Here is a 21,298-nt window from a genome sequence, read left to right as displayed (position 1 = left end):
CTTTGCATATAAGTATTCGTACTCGTACACGTAACCAGTGCAAAAAGTATGGGTTTATGGGGTCTACATGAATGTAGAGGGTGCGCCCTGTTCCCAATCCGACAATCCGCCAATTCTCACCAAACTAGTCGCTGGCACTTGGCTAATATCAAAGTTGAAACCTGGCAACATGCAATGCGGCAATTATAAGACAGTTTCCAAAGTTCCATTTCCAAAGTTGGGCCCCACAAAGCCATGGAAACAAAGGGTGCCCAGCGCCCCAGCCCCAGCCATTTGGTGCGCCGCTTGTCAATTTTGGCAGTTTAACCTTTCGACTGACCTGAGGAGTTCCTCAGGTTCTCATTCTCCCCCTGTTGCTGCCTTTTTTGGGGGGCAAACTACAAATTATTTGCAGGACCAGTCGCGGCAAGTGGCACTGTCTGCGGTGGTGCAAATATTTGAGTGCACTTTTGCTCTTTGGGTTGTGTTCAGGGGAGTGTCTTCGGCTTTGCTTTCAAGGAGAAAGGGCACCGAAAGCACATTTCCTACCTCGACAGTCATCCATTATGATGGTCCATTGTCTCATGGGGCATCGGCAGGAATCATAAACTCACTGCCTCCCTCTCTCTGTCTGGTACTTGCTCGGGCGAGTCTGGTCTCCTACTGTTTGCCCACTTGACTTGACCATTTCCTAGTCGCAGAAGGCAGTGGCTGTGGCTGTGTTTCTCTCGCTATCAGGATTCACATTTTATGCAATTGTTTCCATAGAAAGAATGCCGTGTATAAATACACTCTGCCATACAGACAGACAGACATACATAGTTGCAGCCTACACTTGTAGCTCTTGGCTCTAGCTCTGACTCGGCCTCTGTCTCTGGCTTCTCCCTGCTTGGCTGGACTATCTGGCCAGTCGTGATCAATGTTGGCAGCAGTAGCCGCAAAAAATGCGACGCCAATGTAAAGCAGCATAAAATGGTATCTAGGAGAAGGGGCTGGCTCGGGCAGTCTGCGAACGTTGACAAGGCGACGCTGGCGACAACGATTAAAATCTCTGGGGAGACCTGAGCACACGGACGTTTGGGCTGCTGCTGTACTCAGGGGGGGAACACAATGAGAACTGGAAATATTTTTGTAAATTACAATGCAATTTTATGCCACACAAAAGGTTTCGTTTTTTGCTTCTTGTTTTCAGAGTAAAGTTTTTCTACCATTTCTGTTTCTGTTTGTGTTTGTTTTGGTCAACTGCTGGCTGGGCCCATTAAGCACTTTACATTGAATGTGGCAAGATCAAAGTGGCTGAAATTTATGACCGCAGATACGAGTACACTCGTACAGAGATATACTCGCTGTGCCTGTGCCTGTGGCTGTGGCTGTGGCTGAGCCTATGCCCAAGTGCAGCCGCTGACCAGACCTGGTCCAGGACAGTGGGTTGAAGGAAACAAGCGGCAGCTGCTGCTGCCACTGCCGCTGCTGATGCCGGAGCAGGTTATACAATTTTAGATTTTCCAGTTTCTTTTTGCTCTTCACAGCTTCACAGTTGGCCCGCTCGGCATGGGTAAGGCGAAGGGGAGAGGCAGGCGATAAAGGAGATGGGTGGAGAGGCCAATGAGTATGCATGTTTGACCCAAATTCAGGCCGAGAGCCCCGACAAGAGACAGAGGGAAATATGGGAAATACTCGTTTGAATATCAAAGTTTGTGCTTAGGCGTGCACAGCGACAAAATAAATGGTAATAGTAATAAAAGTAATGGAAATTATGAAAACATAAAGAGAATATTTTAATTGTAAAGTAAAAGTTCCTAATGGAAAGTAAAAGATTCTTTCGGGGCATTAGTTGCATGTGTCTGAGAGTGTTCTGCAAGCAGTGCATTTTCGCTCAGTGCATTAAGCAGTGCTGTGCAATACGTCATCCCACAATTATGTTCTCATCTTATCGGGCGAGGCGTCGGCCCCAGCCCCCGTTCCCTTCCCCGTCACAACTTCTGCCTAGCGGGGAAAGTGAATGGGAAGGAGAGAATGTAAGAAGAATACGAGCATAGATAAATGCAAATATACACACATAAATATGCATGCAAGTGCGAGCGAGTTGGATGTACAGAAGGTGAGGGAGGAGGGCGGCTGTCTTAAAATAATATTTGCACATATTTGCAGCTACGATACGGGAGCGCCTGCAATTAGCTACAACATGATTATCAGGCAGGTCTCTGCGTCTCCCCACCGTAGCTAACCTTCCCCTATTGCAGTAGCTATCTGCCTGGAGCAGCTCTCCCCGGTGGGGCCCTCTTGTCTTTTGTTGCCTTCGCCTTTGTCAACCGACGACTCGTTTGCCTCGGCAAACTATTGTTGTTTGTTTCGGCACAGACGTGCGAACTGGGTTAATTTTCTATATACATATACACATACATACATATATATACTTATACATATACATAGATACGATCTGCAATTGTACTTTACGCTGTCTTGTACATACCTAGACCACGGCAGTAGTTTCACACGATTCGCGATTCGCAACGAGCTTGCCAAAGAAGCAAAAGCCAAAACTAAGCTCTGACTAGCAATAATTTCACATTATTTTCTTTCAATGTTGGTAATAACACGTTGCTAATAATACAATATCAGCTCGAACTGGTGTATAAAAATGACTAAACGCAGGAAAACTCTCCTCGATTGGTTTCTCATGGTGGACCCATGGGAACCAGCCTCGGCGGCTTAGCCATCGATCAATATCGTAGAGTGCCTGCCATCAGAACTCCTAATGCAGTTCCGGTAAGTTGAAGATCGGATCAGGCCACCTAGAAAAGCTTCTCCTCTCTCTCGCTCTCAAGCACTCTCACACATGGACGCTAAGAGCACTTAGCGCGCACACACAAAGAGGCGCACGGCTTAGGTGGAGAGAGACAGAGACAGAGAGAGATCGGAGATTGGAGATTGCGATCTGCAGGCCCTACAGCCAGATATGAGTACAGCAACAACAAGATCAGCAGGCAGGCAGCGCTGCCATCAAGCTTCAGCAAGCGTCAAAGCAGAGCCCGACAGACGCATCGATAATAATCGATGGACAAGTTTCGGAGTGGAATGGGTAGGAGGAGAAGGAGACGGAGAAGAAGGAGAAAGAGAAGGAGTGCGAGGTGAGAGGTGGAACATAATCCCTAGCAGCATTATAACGGTACCCGAAACAAAACGCTAATTGTACACGCCTCTAGAACATGACTCAAATCAAAAGAAAAATAGCATTGCCGGTGGGGTCTTAGCCTACAAAATGCTATATATCAATATTTGGGCATCTACGGTGCGGAGGGGGCGGTGATCAGAGTGGGGAGTGGCAATGCCTGATGATGGGGACGGTGAGATAGCACAAAACGCTGGCGTTTAATTGGGTAATTGGCTCAAGTACCGTACGTATTACCACCAGCAGACCAACAGAACAACAGAGCAACAGAGCAACAGAGCAAAGAGACTTCGACCAAAACAGAAATTGAAAGACTCGCGCACTCCGCACATGACTGCTGCAAAAGATAGAAGCGAAGTGAGGAGGAATCAAGCCAACTGTGCCACAGCTCTACAATAATGCCACAAAAGCAATGTGCAAGTGTGTAAGTCGGAGCTTATGAATTGGCCAAGTCCGTGTCTGCTCCAGCCTCTAGCCTGCAGCTCCCATCACAGAACAGAACCGAATGGTCCGGGAACAACTCGTGACTGGCGGCAACCAGTTGCTGTTTGCTGCCTTGGCTCCATGCAGTTTCCCATGACGGGCAGCAGTCTATGCAGTTCCCGAAAAATTAGATACTTATGTGCACACACACACACACACATACTCAGTATACATATGTATGTACATGTATAGTTATAGGAAAAGTAACTGTTACTCTCCCAAGTGAGCCAGCAACTTGTTTTGCGTCTTCTTTCCATTTTGCTCAAAATATTGTACGCTTTAAGCTCCATAGAATGAGAATGTTAACAGGAGCTATCGAAGCTGCGATACCCCTCAATGGGGGAGAAACACATGGAACAATGTCAAACAATTCTGCAGAAATTATAAAATTAATAAACGATATTTAAGCTCCAACTTTAGACAATCATTAGATTATCCAATCTAAATCTAATCATAAATAAACAACTTTACCATCTGCTTAGTTCAAAGCAACTCCCAATGAAAACTTCCAAACTGCATCCAACCGCAAGGGTATCAGGAATAGAAAAAGTAAAGACTGGTTCGCGTTGGAAGTGCTTTGTGGGCCTTGAAGTGGCAAAGCAATTGAACAAGTGAGTATCCACGAGTGAGCCTCTCTCTCACTCCTCCCATGTCTCCCCCTGCCTGTCTGTCTCTCTGCACTGAAGTTGGCTTGCAGGCTGCTGGGCCAGCCCATTGAAGTGATGTTTTAATGAGTCCTTTATCATTTCCATGTGGCATGGCTTGGCATGGCCTGACAGGGGTTGGGGTCGTATGGGATGGCTAGAATTATGGCTTCATTGTGGGCCACGATTCCCACAGTTTTCGTTTGCATTTATTCTAATTTCGAGTGTGGCCACACTTGAGCTGAGCGTTTCCACAGATTCTGATTTTCAGAATTCTGGTGTTTGCCTAACGGTGTCTGGGGGGGCGGGCCAAGCGGTGGCTTGTGTCAAATATTGACATGCATTCAATTTCAAATGTTTGCCCAATGTTTGTTTAGGTGCCCAAAAGTTTTGTCTCGGTCATCGCCGCACACAGCGATTTCTAGAGATGAAGTTGAATCTGAAGCTGAAGCCTGGAGCTGCACCATGGGCACGGCAGTGCATGCAATTACAGACGGCCATAAATACAATTGCTCTGAAGAATCAGCACCAAGTGCAGGCCGACCCCCTCCTGCGCCGTGTCTGCGACTCCAAAGACAATTCCAGTCCAGCCGCTCCAGCGAGCCATGAAGTTTGCCTCTTGGCAAGCCAAGCACTTCCCCATATCCCATTCCCACTCCCATTCCTATTCCCATTCCCATTCCCCCTCCCCATTCAATCCTCATCCTCAGACCCGACAACGTTTAGTTGATCGACACTTTTATGTTGACGTCGTGCGCGTTGTCATCGTCATCGTCGTCGTCGGCGGCGTCGTGGCAGTTCTGGTGCTGTGCCTGCCACGCAATTGATTGATTCCATAGAACAATGGGAAATGGTAGAGCGATGCGCCTGCGCCTTTGCCGTCACTTAGGCGCAGCAGCGAACGAGTGGCACAGTGGGCCACGTGCAATGACTGCCCCTGAGCGCGTGTCCAGCTTCGTTTGCTCGTTGTGCGCGTCCCACTGTGCCAAGTTCCGTTTATTATAAATGCGTAAAAATAGCACAGAGCGTGGCCAGAGCCAGAGAGCCAGAGAACCAGAGCCGCAGCCAGGCAGCCAGACGAAGCATAAAACAAACGGCGAGTCACTCAACCAAGTCGCCTTCCAGAGTGGAGTCAGAGCCAGAGCCAGAGCAAGAGCCATGCGGCTGCCATTGTTTTTGGAGCTACTTGTACCAGACAGCAGCAGCAGCAGCAGCAGCAGCAGTTGTTGCCACTTGCAACGTTTTTCAGATGTTGCTGCTGCTACTGGAGCATAAGGTACCCCCAACCCGGACGAGCCGAACCCATAAAAGTACAGGCGGGCCAGCTAAATGGAACAGGTAGGCCAAGCCAGCCAGAGAGCCAGCTGTTCACGCTCTAAAAAAAAAGGCTATGACTTATTTCGGCGCTTATTTGCCGTGGTCTTAGTCAGAATGGGAATACTGTGGAGATCGCCCGAGTAAACCTGAGTCAGGGCCCAAAGTGTTTCATTTCAGTGAAAATATTTACAGTAAATAATTGTGCACACTTTCGGGATTCGCTTGAGTATTTGCTTGGGACAGACAGAACCTTGATCTGCGCCGAGGTTTGCTTTGCCTGAGTGCCCAAAGACTGCGACTTCAACGAGGGTGTATCAACGTCCACATGTTGCCTCATTTTGCGCTCAATTTAAATGAAATTTAAAGTTTGCTGAGCATTACCCAATCAACTCTGTCCTTCCCGTTGTTTGGTGCTGCGGAGTGCGAGTGCCATCCGATATCTATGACAATTTAGGCCACGGCTTCTTCATTTCGTACTTATCTATTTCAAAGATATGAAAACTCTTTCCCCGAGACGACACACGCAACCCTGACAGCCAAATGGGGGGGGGTTTCGTATGAAAATTGTTGGCTGCTTAATGTAATGAATACTGCAGATAGAACCCTGATTTATAGTTCACAATTACACAGCAAAGAATTTAGAATTTAAAACTCAATTTGAAGCGGAACTGCCTCCCGACCTTGAGCCAGTGGGAATCTTAATGGAAGTTTGTGGCCAAAACCCAATCGAAATGAAATGAATTATGCCCTGCCCCTAGACCCAATTAAAGGAAATTAAAGAGCCCAAAAAGCGAAGCTGTCAAACAGAACGTCGCGTGGGAGAAGTAATCCTATTTGGCGGACCTCAGACTTGCCTCCGACATCTGTCGGATATGTGGGGTGCCACACCCGCAAATACTGGATATTGGAAAACCATAAACCAATTACAGAAATGCCCCCTACCAATGGGTACAACTGTCAAACGCTTTATTGGTTTTTCCTGCATTGTAAACTTAGGTTCAATTCGACTCCACACGGGCGCCACGGGAGAGTATTTATGGGCAATGCAAGAGCGCAACAAATGGAGCCAAGCCAAGCCCTTATCCATGGCGATGGGGTGTGGGGCTACTTTTGAAGGTTTTTCCCTATACGCAGTGGAGTGTGGTGAAGCGCATCAGAAATTGACTCACAAACCATTCAGCAGGCAGGCAGTACCCCCCGCGATATGGATTACAAACTTACTGGCGACCTTAGTAGGTTGACTTAACCGCAGAAATTTTGCCACAGACTTCCTAGTTGCAGATCCATTTGGCTGTCATTCAGTCAGTTAGTCAGTCAGTCACGAGCCACGAGCCACAAAGCCCCGGAAAATCAGGAGGCAGTGCCGAGGCTTGATGAAGTCTTCTGCGGTTAGTGGGGCTGCCAGCAGTAATTTGTATCTGCCCATAAACATGTGTAGCTCTTCTCTATCCCAATACCAATTTCCCGTGCACGTATGATCATCAATTTTTCGTATTTTTGCATAATGCACAGCCGTTGCTTGTACGAGGCTTTGTCATATGATAGGTGCCATAAGTTCCGCATCGCTTTGCTCGCTGTCCTTTGCCCAATTGCATAACCCAACCGATAGTTACTGAAGGCAGCAGCTCTGCCGAAAAGCATTTACTGGCATGGGAAAACTATATATAAATACCATATCTATGGCTTAAGCTCCGACTGGCAAACAAAGGTCAAACATGTTTAAAGTGCAGTTCGAGCGGAAAATGTCACTGCACGCGCTGTCACTCTTAACTCTTAACTCTTCGCCTGCCTTTGGTCTGTGTCTCTGCCTCTGCCTCTGGCAATTGTTTTTTCCACTCAATTTCAATTGTTAGTGCGCCCCCCTTCCACTGCTGCGTTGCGACTTTAAACAAATGAATATTTTTGCGCATTGCAGTCGCACTCCCAACGCCCGCCCATAATTTTTCGAGGGGGAGGACTGACCTTACAAAAGCGAAAATCTGCCCCCCTGGTAATTTTGCGAATTGTTGTATAATAATGTCCAATTGCCGCGACGATGAGCGGGCGACTGCCGTTGGATCTCTTGATTCAATTGATCGCAATTGGGGCTGGGTTGGGGCATGGCGATGGCGTTTGACTCTACTAATTGGAGATCATCTGCAATGGTAATTGTTTGGGGTACTGTCTTTTGAGCTGTGGCTACTGGCAGGTGCCTTTAACTCACTTATTCTATGGCTGATTCCTGTAGCTCTTATGTAGTTATCTGTTATAGAAATACAAATCTTTCCGGCTCGGAACTCATCTATATTTGTGTCGAGAACAACCATTAATAAGTATGATCTGGTAGCAACGTAAATTACAAGAATTTTTAAGGTTACCCCTTCAGAATGCAGCAGAAAAGTTCACATGGAACAACGTACACAATGGAGTTGACTTATGCTGAAACTTCTCCACTCGTAGGAGGGGAGAACATACACAAGGAACGAACGAACGACCTCCATTGAGTGGCAGCAGCAGCGAAACATGAATATTTCTCACACACACCCATTACATGGAAACAATCGCGGCAACACTTAATTGAAAACGGCATCTGGAAAGGGGAACAGCCGCCGTCACAGCCACCTCTTGCTTGTGGTGCATCCCCGACCCAGCTAAAAGATACATTAAAAATGTTCAGGCGTAGAGAAACTTCGCGCTTCCATGTTACGATCTTCTGGGCCTAAATGCAGTTGGTGTTGGCTGCCGCTGCCGCTGCAGATGCCGCTGCAGATGCTCGTTGTTTTAATTACCTTGCCAGCGATTCAAGCCTGCCCCCGAACCCGAACCCGGCAACCAAACAGCGCTACTAACGATCATCATGTGAACTCTTCTCCTCCGCAGCGGAGCGCCTGCGCACTTCCTCCGCTTTGGCCAGAGCTTGGGAACCGAACAGCAAAGCTGAAAAGCTGAAAAACAGAAAACCCTCGGAGTGCATTCTTCGTGGGCTTTTCTGAAAACACTTTCGCATCTCGGGCTAGTGGCTGAGGCGGAGGGGCAAAGCTAAAAAGAGTTTTCTGGGCATGTTGAACATCTGCTAAAATCGCCATAAAGCCGTTGTGTGGCTCTCCCTTGGGCCGCCAACACTTTCACACATTAGGCCAAGGGGTCTTGGTCTTGGTCTTGGTCTCCTCGTCGTAGATGTTGTGGCGGTTGTACCTCATTCTGCTTTATGGCCTGTTAAGTTTGATGCGAGCCACGACCAAGGAGTGGGATTCCTCCTTGGTATGATTGAAAACACGATTGGGGCATGGTTATTCTCAGCTTCTCAGCGCATGAATAAAGAAAACCAATCATAGGAATCTCCTCTATGGGTTTCCCGCAACAACTGACGATATTTCCGATATTCTGAGTATCGGATACCGAACCGCTACTTTCCTTTCAGCACGAAATGGGAAATGGAAAGCTCCAAGGCTATAAAAGAAAATAAACTAACAAGAGGAACAAACATCTTTACAGATTGGAAGATATTTAAATGTGAGAACTGAAGGAACTAAAACTCTGGAAGTAGAGGAAATTCGAGATTATTCTGGTACCCCATTGCTATGCCTCCTGTGTGAGTTCTGATGAATTCTAAAATTGATGAATTGGTGATGCTTTTTCAGTATTAATCGTTGAGTTAAAATACTGTAGATTTTCGGAAGAATATTTCTATCCAAACTACATTTCTATAATATCCTATAATATTTGAATAAAATATATTAAAACGTGTTCGTGGCCGTTCGCTTATGGGAACTTTTAATTCGTTTTAGGTTGGAAATTGGTCTTTAATTACTTCATTCCAATTTTAAGTGCATTTCAGAGACTTTTATGTGCCAGGAGAGCCACCTGATGGGAATGCCTAATGTCGAACTCTCACGGACGTTCTTTTCCGCTTTGATCTGCCCTGCGATCTTTTCCGATACTGAAGTTCCCCACCTCCCTTCTATTATCATAAATCATTAGAACTTAATTAAAACGCGAACCGGAACCGCAGCAGCAAGACAAAACATGGACAATCCGTTCGGAATGAACTCATTTGAGCGAGCTTTACGAGCCATAATTCTAATCTCTAATCTTTAATCTGTGGGCACTAAAAAATCCCCGTCCGCAGAGACACGTGAAAGAATTGAAAACTGTTAACGGGCTGGGCAGTAAAAACTACAAAATAAATGCGAGCACATGTCCAGGGAATAGGAAGAAGAAAGAGCAGCGGTACCGGTCCCTGTCCCGGTCCCGGTCCATATAAATATCACTCACCTTTCGATGCGAGACGACGAGCGGCGTTTGGTGCTGATGATGATGGTGATGATTGTTGTTGTCAAAGGCTGTGGAGTAGACAAAAATGAAGTGGGAATTTAATAACAGCATTTGTGGGATTTGCAATTTGTAAATGAAATAATAATATGCCATAAATGTGGCCATAATCTGGCGGCGATTCGGTTACAGTTAACAGACATTCAGTCATTCGGTCGGTCGGGAAATCATTTGCGAAAAGCCATAAACGAGCCAATTGCAATTAAGCAGAGCAGAGAGCCAAAACAACACACAAACTGTTCACCTTTCCAATTGCATTTTAAGATATGCAAAAATTGCAAAAGCCCCCCCTCCTGGCCCTCCCCTGCCAACGTACCGTACCGCACCGTACGAGTGATCTATTTTTTTCTTTCCTTGCCATGAAACTTCCGCAGTGTACGGCCAAGCCTAGTAAAAAACAGAAACGCTCGTAACGAAAACCTGGAACGGGTTCAGCAATCATAAACTTGTTGTGCAGACGGACATATCAAAGCGGGGTGGGCAGGTGACGCTGACCAACAGCATTTCAACGGAAAATTGTCAATGAACGAACCCGCAAAACCAAACCAAACCAACCCGAGCCGAGTCGAGTCGAGTCGAGCAATTGTATTATAAGTGTGAAGGTTGCAGACCAAAAATACAAAATTTAGAATGTCTGGACAAAAATTGTATTAAGAATTTTTTTTGGGAACAGTCTTCTTATTTTATCGCAAAAATATTGAACCTTCCCCACTGTACATGCATTCCATAGAGAGCCCAAATGCAAGATCAGAAGCTTTTATCTTGAAAAGCTCTCTCTTTCGAAATTGCACGTGCGAGCGCCGTTCACATGTGAGCTTTTCTCTCCGCAAGCATAGCTTACGGCTAGCCCTTCGAGAACCTTCTTAGCTCTCTCATACCCAGCTTTTGGAGGGGTAAAATAGTTAGGCTAAGTGCATGCTGCACAGAACAAAAAGTGCATTCAAAGTTGGAAGACTTAATTAATGTGCGTACAGAACACATAAAAAAAAAAAACGTGGTGAAAATTCTGCAAAACCATAAAAGGGAACATAAACCCAATAAAACCATTTGAAAAGTGTTGTGGCTGCAAAGAACAAAACAAAAACCAAACCCTGGATAAGGTACGCAAAGAAAATGAAAAAGTGACCTTATTACATAATTTCACGTATGTACTGTACATACATAGGTTATGATCCACGTGTGGCAGAAAATTGCTGACCTGGCCTGACCACCCCTCAAGGAGGGGGGGTCCGCTTCATGACGATCATCAGTCCTTCTTCTTGGTGCCACCGGACCTTGCCTGCAGGCATAGAAACGGATGGACTTGGCGATCGGGACCGAGCCGTTTATATACATATATCTCACGCGCAATTAAGCCGCTCAACAACAACGACAATATAAAACCATCTAAAATATTATATCACCGCGCCTTGTGTAAAGAAAATGTTGGTGCTTGCACATACGTAGGGTGTGGAAAAATTAGCTCAGCGGTCATTGCCCTTGCGGCTGACCATACACCTATGCACACTTAACTAGACCCACCTGACCGTATGTCACCTATTCTCTCCTTCTCTCAGGTTATTAAAATTGTTCGATGCCGACATTCTAAAAGCCACTTAAAGGGAAGAAAAATAAATCACAAAATCTAGAAAAGAAAATTTAATGAAAAATTATGGATCGAAGAAAAAAATAGAAAAGAAAATTGTTTAATAATATTAAATATTCCTAGACGTTAACTTAGAAATAGAAGAAGAAAAAAAATGAAATTTATGCCTAGTTAAGAATAGATTTTAAAAGGTGCATCATCGGTCTCATTGTGTCCATGGAAGGGTATTGGTAAAATACCTCTTCATAACGCTTCTTGTTATTTTGCATATTTCTACATTTCTTTAACAGTTTTTATTGCAAACGTGAAGTTGGGCGCCATTTGTTATGTAACGGACACGGGAAGTGTCGTCTCGTCAGACACTCTGTCTACTAAAGGTTGGCCGGCTAGGCTCAGGGGAAAATAGGGTGGGTGTTGTGCTGCGAAAACGAACTCCGTCACCTAACAAAATCGTAACAGATTTACGGGAACTGGGATCGGAATTACAAACCCGGACGGAACTTAAGGTCCACTACCTTCTGTTTAATTAAGGTGGTTGTTCTTCCCTCTTACCCACCCTTTAGAATAACATAAGAATATGCCATTTTGGTTCTTCATATTTGAAACTATTTTTACTGCATGTTATATATGTGGGGGCTAATTTAGACATAGGAATATATATGATCAAATATGAATAAAAATAATTTTATCAAAATATAAAGTAAGAAATTAATTAAAGGTTAAAAACAACATGAAGTGATGGTAGTTAATAATAATTCATTTTATAATGGTTAACATGCATTTCTCATCTGATTTTTCTCCTGACCCGGTTCCTAAGTATATATGTGTGTCTACTTACAGACTTTTAAACAGCAGCTGGTTTTGGGTAATTTCATAATAAAATGTTAAAGAAATGTATGTTAAATCTACATGGAGGGTTGGGTCAATTCTATTTTACCAATGCCTTCCATGGACACAATGTAGACCGATGATGCACCTTTTAAAATCCGTTAACTAGGCATTTTTAATTTTTTTTTCTTCTTCTATTTCCCGTAAAACGTCTAGGAATATTTAATATTTTAAACAATTTTTAGGGTTTTTCTTCGTTCATAATTTTTCATTAAATTTTCTTTTTTTCTAGATTTTTGTGATTTATTTTTTCTTCCCTTAAGTGGCCTTTTAGAATGTCGGCATCGAACAATTTTAATAACCTTCAGAAGGAGAGAATAGGTGACATACGGTCAATGGGTCTAGTTAAGTGTGCATAGGTGTATGGTCAGCCACGTATTTTAATGACCGCTGAGCTAATTTTCCACACCCTACATGTGCAAGCACCAACATTTTCTTTACACAAAGGCGCGGTATAATATTTTTAGATGGTTTTATATTGTCGTTGTTGTTGAGCGGCTTAATTGCGCGTGAGATATATGTATATAAACGGCTCGGTCCCGATCCCAATATCCATCCGTTTCTATTTGCAGTTTTCAGTTTTTTGTGTTGATATCGTCCAGCTCGGAACCCCTCCTCAAGGGAATCTGATCGGCAAAGATCCAGCAATTTTCTGTCGGACCCTATGTATGACCAGTGAATTGAATTATGTAATAGAAGAATTTTCTTTTGCGTACCTTATCCAGGGTTTGGATTTGTTTTTATTCTTTGCATCCAGGATACTAGGAATGGTTAGTTATGGGTTTATTTCCCTTTTATACCTTGCAGCGAATTTTCACCACCTTTTTTCTTTTTGTGTTCTGTACACACATTTTCAGTCTGGAAAATTTGGTTTATGCCTTTTGTTTTGTGGTTGCAAGGATTTTAACAAAAAAGCTGGGTTTTTCTGTTCTAAGAAGGTTCTTAAAGGGCTTCCGTAACTTTTGCGGATGCACATTCACATGTGAACGGCGCTGCACGTGCCTTTCGAAGAGACCCTCAAGAAAATCTTCTGATTGCCCATCTCTATGGAATGCATTACAGTGGGGAAGGTTCAATATTTTTGCGATAAAAAAAATTCTCACAAAAATTCTTAAGGCAATTTTTGTTTTTCCTTAATCAAAAGATTTGTCTTAGGGTTTGGCCCTAGATAAAACTGAATGCAACAACAAGGGGAAATGTTTAATCTTTTTTGTCTCTATAAAATATCCTTACTGTTCACTTAAAGCTCAATTCATACCAGCCAGGACACCGACATTCTTTTGTGTATTTTTTGGAAACAACCAAACACAAAATACCAGGTCGTGTTTATCGGATTGGTTGACATCCAAATGAGACATGCCCGATTTGTTCGTTACCGTTGCGTTCACAATCCACAATTGAACTGTAAAGAGCTGGGGAAATTTAACATTAAGGATATTTGGTAGCTAGAGACAAAAGTCTGCACCCTTCCTTGTTGTTGTTTCAGTTTTATCTTGGGTCAAAACCCTAAGATAAAATCTGGCGGGGGGGTGTGAAGGTTGCAGACCAAAAAATACAAAATTTAGAATGTCTGGACAAAAATTGTATTAAGAATTTTTTTTGGGAACAGTCTTCTTATTTTATCGCAAAAATATTGAACCTTCCCCACTGTACATGCATTCCATAGAGAGCCCAAATGCAAGATCAGAAGCTTTTATCTTGAAAAGCTCTCTTTCGAAATTGCACGCGAGCGCCGTTCACATGCGAGCTTTTCTCTCCGCAAGCATAGCTTACGGCTAGCCCTTCGAGAACCTTCTTAGCTCTCATACCCAGCTTTTGGAGGGGTAAAATAGTTAGGCTAAGTGCATGCTGCACAGAACAAAAAGTGCATTCAAAGTTGGAAGACTTAATTAATGTGCGTACAGAACACATAAAAAGAAAAACGTGGTGAAAATTCTGCAAAACCATAAAAGGGAACATAAACCCAATAAAAACCATTTGAAAAGTGTTGTGGCTGCAAAGAACAAAACAAAACCAAACCCTGGATAAGGTACGCAAAGAAAATGAAAAAGTGACCTTATTACATAATTTCACGTATGTACTGTACATACATAGGTTATGATCCACGTGTGGCAGAAAATTGCTGATCTGGCCTGACCACCCCTCAAGGAGGGGGTCCGCTTCATGACGATCATCAGTCCTTCTTCTTGGTGCCACCGGACCTTGCCTGCAGGCATAGAAACGGATGGACTTGGCGATCGGGACCGAGCCGTTTATATACATATATCTCACGCGCAATTAAGCCGCTCAACAACAACGACAATATAAAACCATCTAAAATATTATATCACCGCGCCTTGTGTAAAGAAAATGTTGGTGCTTGCAATACGTAGGGTGTGGAAAAATTAGCTCAGCGGTCATTGCCCTTTGCGGCTGACCATACACCTATGCACACTTAACTAGACCCACCTGACCGTATGTCACCTATTCTCTCCTTCTCTCAGGTTATTAAAATTGTTCGATGCCGACATTCTAAAAGCCACTTAAGGGAAGAAAAAATAAATCACAAAATCTAGAAAAGAAAATTTAATGAAAAATTATGGATCGAAGAAAAAAATAGAAAAGAAAAATTGTTTAATAATATTAAATATTCCTAGACGTTAACTTAGAAATAGAAGAAGAAAAAAAAAAAAATGAAATTTATGCCTAGTTAAGAATAGATTTTAAAAGGTGCATCATCGGTCTCATTGTGTCCATGGAAGGGTATTGGTAAAATACCTCTTCATAACGCTTCTTGTTATTTTGCATATTTCTACATTTCTTTAACAGTTTTATTGCAAACGTGAAATTGGGCCCAACGACACCAGCAGCTGTTTAAAAGTCTGTAAGTAGACACACATATATACACATACACTCCGGGTCAGGAGAATAGCGTCTACACAGTGAGACATGCATGCTTAACCATATATAAAATGAATTATTATTAACTACCATCACTACAATTATGCCATTTAATTCCTTTAATTAATTCATTCTTACTTTATATTTTGATTATATTATTTTTATTCATATTTGATCATTCTCTTGAATTCCTATGTCTTAAATTAGCCCCACATATATATACACATGCAGTAAAAATAGTTTTAAGGGTTGGGTAGAACCATAATGGCATATTCTTATGTTATTCTACATGGAGGGTGGGTCAAGAGGGAAGAGCACAACCACCTTGCTCTTCACAGTAGGTAGTGGACCTTAAGTTCCGTCCGGGTTTGTAATTCCGATCCCAGTTCCCGTAAATCTGTCTACGATTTTGTTAGGTGACGGAGTTCGTTTTCGCAGCACAACACCCACCCCATTTTCCCTGAGCCTAGCCGGCCAACCTTTAGTAGACAGAGAGTGCTGACGAGACGACACTTCCCGTGTCCGTTACATAAGTTATATCTCTATTTCTGATACAGATAGAGACAGAGGCATATCCATAACGCGCTTTGGCATTTTGTTAAACAATTAAATGCATTTAAACAACAACAGCAACGAAGTTTGAAAATAGTTGACTCAGCCCCGGGCCAAGGTGCTTGCAGGCTGGGGGTTTCAGTTTGATTTGCTGACCGGCCGGCTTTTGATTACAAACTGCCCCGCGACAAAGACCAGGCCCCCTCTGGTTGGTGGTTGTTTTTGTATTGTATCACGGCCCAGCAATTCCATTTTGTGGTTTATTAAGCGTGACTCGTGGACAACAGTTGGAGCAGGTACAAACCGGCAATAAATACATCAAAAGTGGAGTAAAATATTGCCAGTTATTGGATCTCAACCTGATTTGCTTAGAGATTGTGGGGACAAAATGCATGGGATAGGAAAACATAAATTCCCCTGCACATTTCTCAATTTTAGATACCCAAAATAGAGCCCCAAAATTCGTATTTATCCTGTGGGAAAAGAGCTACGCCACCGCAGGGGCTATGATTCATTCAGCGGTTGCCGACATGATCTTGGCCCCCTTTGGGCCCATTGTGTTGGTTCCGCGTTCAACTTTTGAACCTTAACCGCAGGTTGAGTGGAGTCTGCGGGTCAGACAACCAGAACACAGCCAAAAAACATGGCACAAAAGTCAGAGATGATCTCAAAGGCGGCACAGCATGATATCATTGTTGTGTTTTATTGTCTCCGGCTGGCTTGTCCGTCACTTTCGCAGGAAATGAGGCAAGCACCAGGCTCTAGGGACGGGGCCACGGCCAGTTTCAACCGAAAATTCCATCATGGAGGAGACTTTTGGCAGATGGGCATGGAGGAACATGCCGCGACTTATAATTAAATAATAAATTTGAATGCTCAGCAGCAGGCAGCAGGCAGAAGACAGACAGGCAGGCAGGCAGGCGGTTCCACTTAATAATTAATTGACATTTGGCAAAGAAATTCAAATGTACGGCAGGCTGTCGAAATTCGCACAATTTCAGTTTTATTAATGCTTGATTTATGGCACAGACAGATGCTCGAGGGTCTGCAAACATGTGCTACTGATTGACTTTCGAGCGTTACAATTTGAAATCTCAAGAGATCCACGACCAAGTCCAAGAGCGAGCGAATCGACTTAGACCCAAGCGCCGACATCTGTGAACAATTTCGGGCCAAAGCTGGAGATTTTAGATAGCGACATGCTCGAGATGCTCGTGAGATGGATCACCTCAGATCTGGCAAGGGATTAGCCATGACAATAAATATTTTAAGTCCTGTGATCATTACTCATTTGTACCTTAATTACGAAGAGATTTAGAGATGCTGCGGATCAAATAAATATATTTAGGGGCTTAAAATAAACTAAATCCATGCAAAAATATTTTATAGAATTCATTCAGCTACCGCAAGACATTCTTTGACATCCAAAAAATCGTGGGAGAAACGCAGTAAACGGAAAACTGATTGCTGAGTTCATTCTTTAGTTCACTACTATTATTAGTATCTGATGTAATCAATCATTAATGTCGAAACAAATACGGCTTAGGCCTTCAGTTCTAAGTTCTTACATTAGAGGAAGGAAACGAAATATCGTTTAAAGATAAACTGAGAACAAATAGGGACACTCCAAACATAATTTCTCCATAGAAAAACAGATCTGATCTCCCTGTAAAGATTGAACGAAAAATGTATTTCCTCAACGAGATTCTGCTTAAGTTTTCGCCGGGGTGCCTGCCGCATGCTTTTTGCAATACCAATAAAAATGGAAGAATAAAAGCAAATTTTGTTATCAGTAAATGAATCACCGGACGAGCACTGCGTCAATTTTCAGTCGCTTAATTGGTGATCCAATTCAAAAGAGAGACAGAGAGAGTGAGAGAGAGAGAGAGGGAGGGAGAGAGGGATTCATATAGCTACCAACAAACGAATGAGTTTCTGTGTCTGTACTTTGCTCAGTGAACAGCAAAAAAAAAACAGAAAAAGAAATTGGTTAACTCGTTCTGATAAGATTAGATTGCTTGAAAACTCCTCAAAGCATTCGCTTCGGCTCGAAAGTCTTGCACGCGGCACGGGGAGAATTGCATTTCCGATTGAAAATATTGCGAATAATAAACGGGGAATGGGAAAAGCTCCGTCTCAGGGTCAGACAATAGACTCCGACTTTCCTTTAGTCAAATCCAATTAATAATAATAAAGCCGCAGCCACTTGGGCAACTGACTTTCAATTGTTTGCTCTGTCCCCTGCCCGCAACAAGCAGCCACCTACAGTCCACCCACAGCCTTCTCCTTCTCCTGATCAGGTTCAATAGAAAAGTATCAACAAGTATCAATGTGGCTTGGTGGTTGAGGTGGCTGCTGCTGTGCTGCTGCTGGAGTGCAGCCTCTGACGGTTGACCAAGTGGCCTCATGGCAATTTACTTTCTAATGCCAGGAGAAAAGTCATGTGCATGTCAACAGCAAAAACATGAGGCCAAGACGAAGCTTTTCTTGGCTGTGTTTTTTTTAATATATTAACGAATTAAATATATATGGAAAATACGATATCTGTTGGTCTATTTAGAAGATAAACCTTTTTATTAATTAATTAAACAACGCCACAGAGAGGTGGAGAGCCGTTGAGGCGTCGACAACAAATAGCAAATCTTTCATTTTCCTTGCGTTTCCCACATGGCTCGGCGAGTGGAATGTTAAAGTGTTTTGTGCGTCTGGGGACTGTAATTTGCATTGCAACATCTTTGAGATATTTATCCACCCAATGCGGGCCCTGCTCTTTTTTCTTTTTGCTTACAATTAGCTGCATGCCGCCTGCCTCTTCCCCCTTCAAATTATAAAACAATCAATATTCGGTGAATGAATAATGAATGAATCGGGAAGCGATAGACAGACAGTCCGCAATTAACTTAATTACAGGCGTTTTGGCTTTCGGAGCGATTACTAAACCAATTTACAGATGATCGAGCGGAACAAGAGTTGTGTAATCTTACACAACTTTTATTGTGTGCCTAGAACGGAACGTTAATTGAGGGGAATTACATGTTCTACCCGCACGTAGCCCTGAACTGTTGAATATCGATATGGGCAGGCTGAAGTTTTTTAATTGGGGGCACCCTTATCGACGAAAGCCATTCAGGGGGATTCCCTTTTGCAGGATTGGCCTGTGCGACTGCAATAAAGGTGGTAAATATGCACTCTGACAGTATCTATTCATATTCACAAAATAATCAATATTATCTCATAGATTCTCTTGCCGCTTTACCTCTATTCACGCACATCCATCATAATCTGCTTGTGATTAGCAGGCAGCTTGTGATTTAACATCATAAAGACATTGTAGTTCGACTGTGACCTAGGTCTGGGGCAACAATCTTCTGAATGGCATTCCGCATTAAGACACAAACCGCAGAGCCAATCGATGCCCATTCTTCAATTATTTTACACACGGCTGGCTGTTGCGTAAGGCCCATATCCCCACATATGTGGGCTGGACTCGGACAAAGGGTTCCCCCAAATAAAGGCCTGGGCTGGACCGCGCTTTAAATGTCACTCTTGCTTTCATCTTTTGTTGATGGAGCGCCTCTGCAGCGCTCCCGATGAAGTGAAAGAGAAATATTTATTAATGTTTATGGCCAGCGATTCGGAATTAAAGCAGACAAATAGACAAACAAATTTGTAAAATATTCAGAGTATGCAAATTTGCCAGCAAATTAAAATAGTTCCAAGCCGAACCAAAGTCAGTGCCACCGAAGATACTGAGGCCTGATCCTCGGAGTGTGTCTGTGTATCTCTCAGCATCTGCAGAGTATCTGTATCTGCGGCTGTGTGGCAGCACACTGCTGCCCGTCAACAGGTTGAATTGTTGTTTATGGCCGTATTGCTGGTGTTGTTTTTCACTCGCGGCCGGCTTTGAGAAATGTGAAAGATGAAAGCGTAAATGCTGATTAAAGATTGTTTCTTTCTATATGCATGCATACGTATACATTTATATTGTAATTTAAGCGTCGTCTGGCAGTATGCAAAGTGAAAGAGCCAGCAGCAGCCGAGACTGTGCCAGAGCCAGAGCCAGAGTCAGTCAATCAGACGGTCGGTTAGTCGGTTAGTTGATAACAGCGATACAGCACCCGCTGCCTTGCTGTCTAATTTCACAGTCATCAAGTCGAGTCAGCTCCGAGTCAGCGAGAAAGCGAGAGTCTCGATTACAGCTTAGTCTCGCCTGCGCAGTCATCGCGGGCCCCATGCAAAAATCTCCATCAAGGTGAATTACCCCCAACCGAAGTGATCCACGCCCACGCCCACACCCCATTCAAAGTAAATGTGTCAAAAGAAATTTGATAGCTGAATTTATGGAGTTGCTGAAACAATTATGTAGTTGAGCGACTTTTAAACAGAACAACATTCAGAGAGTTACTTGGAAGATGCTTTTTCCATGTTCCTTGCATATTTCTGTACTCATTTCTGTCTTTTGCAGGGGCTGGGACATTGTCAAGAATCTAATCCTCATGCTCATGGGAGGAATCCAGGAATTAACGCACCTTTTTGAGCCTCTTCCACATGGAAGTGTGAACCAATTTATGTGTTTTTCCTGGCTGCCACTCGACACGGAGTCAATAGCCCGATCCAGCACACGAATACATAAATAAATGTACAACCGATATGATAAGAACACGAAAAGCAGCTCTTTCGATGGCGCATTTACTAGCTTATGGCTTTTGGCATTTGCCTTTTTCGATTGCGTTTAATTGCATCAAAATGTATTTATAAATGTGGAAAACACCGGACCTTGGCCGGGCATCTATCAGCTGTAGGTGGTGTGTGGTGTGGTGCCACTCAGGGCCACTTCAACCCGCCCCACATTGTGGCACTGGCAAGTGTCATCGCAACAAGAGATGAAACGCCAAGCAACAGTTTTGGATTATCGTTTGATTTATTGGACTTTCAAAACAAATGCCAGACAGAGTGCGACCTACGGCAAGGCGTTTACAAATTTCATTTCCAAAATGCAGTCCGAATTTCGTAACGGACAAGACAGATGCAAACTGCACAGGTGGACAAGTTTATAGGAGAGGCCCAACAAAAAACTAAACACAAAATACACAAAAAAAAGGCAAACTACTTTTGGGCACGAGTATGTGGAACTGGGATTGGGTTCAGGTTCGGGCTTATGTCATTTGCTGTCATTATGGAAATATTATTATATTAATTTGACCCCAAAACTGGAGCAGCAGCCACAATGGGCAGCAATTATATGTGGGTCTATGTCTGCCAAACGATGTGTCAGACAGAAAAGAGCTTCGGGTGGGGTCCCCAAATCGCTGGAAATGCATCCAAGGTGGCCATTCTTCGGCTGCCTAAACTGAGGCCATCACATAACGCCACAAATTCCCAATAAATCCAACCACGAAATCGGTTGCAAAATCGAAATGTTTTTGGGCTTGAAAAGTGTGCTGGCACCTGGAAGATGATCGGAATGGCTCGACATGTGTTCAGCGG

The 21,298-nt window shown here is 43.6% G+C and overlaps 1 protein-coding gene across 3 annotated transcripts in view; it reads right to left on the bottom strand.

Moving 5' to 3' along the window:
• The window catches only part of LOC117901378 (protein spire), a 41,008-nt gene that overhangs the window by 15,064 nt on the left and 4,646 nt on the right, over nucleotides 1-21,298 (bottom strand). For all 3 annotated transcript variants that reach the window (XM_034812094.1, XM_034812095.1, XM_034812096.1), the window contains exon 2: nucleotides 9,850-9,917. In XM_034812094.1, coding sequence (XP_034667985.1) covers nucleotides 9,850-9,917 — 68 coding nt within the window. The remainder of the gene's footprint in view (nucleotides 1-9,849; nucleotides 9,918-21,298) is intronic.

The sequence above is a fragment of the Drosophila subobscura genome, chromosome U, assembly GCF_008121235.1.
Source record: "Drosophila subobscura isolate 14011-0131.10 chromosome U, UCBerk_Dsub_1.0, whole genome shotgun sequence".
NCBI lineage: Eukaryota > Metazoa > Arthropoda > Insecta > Diptera > Drosophilidae > Drosophila > Drosophila subobscura.
Note: the sequence above shows the minus strand (reverse complement) of the source record. Positions and strands in the feature narration are given on the sequence as shown.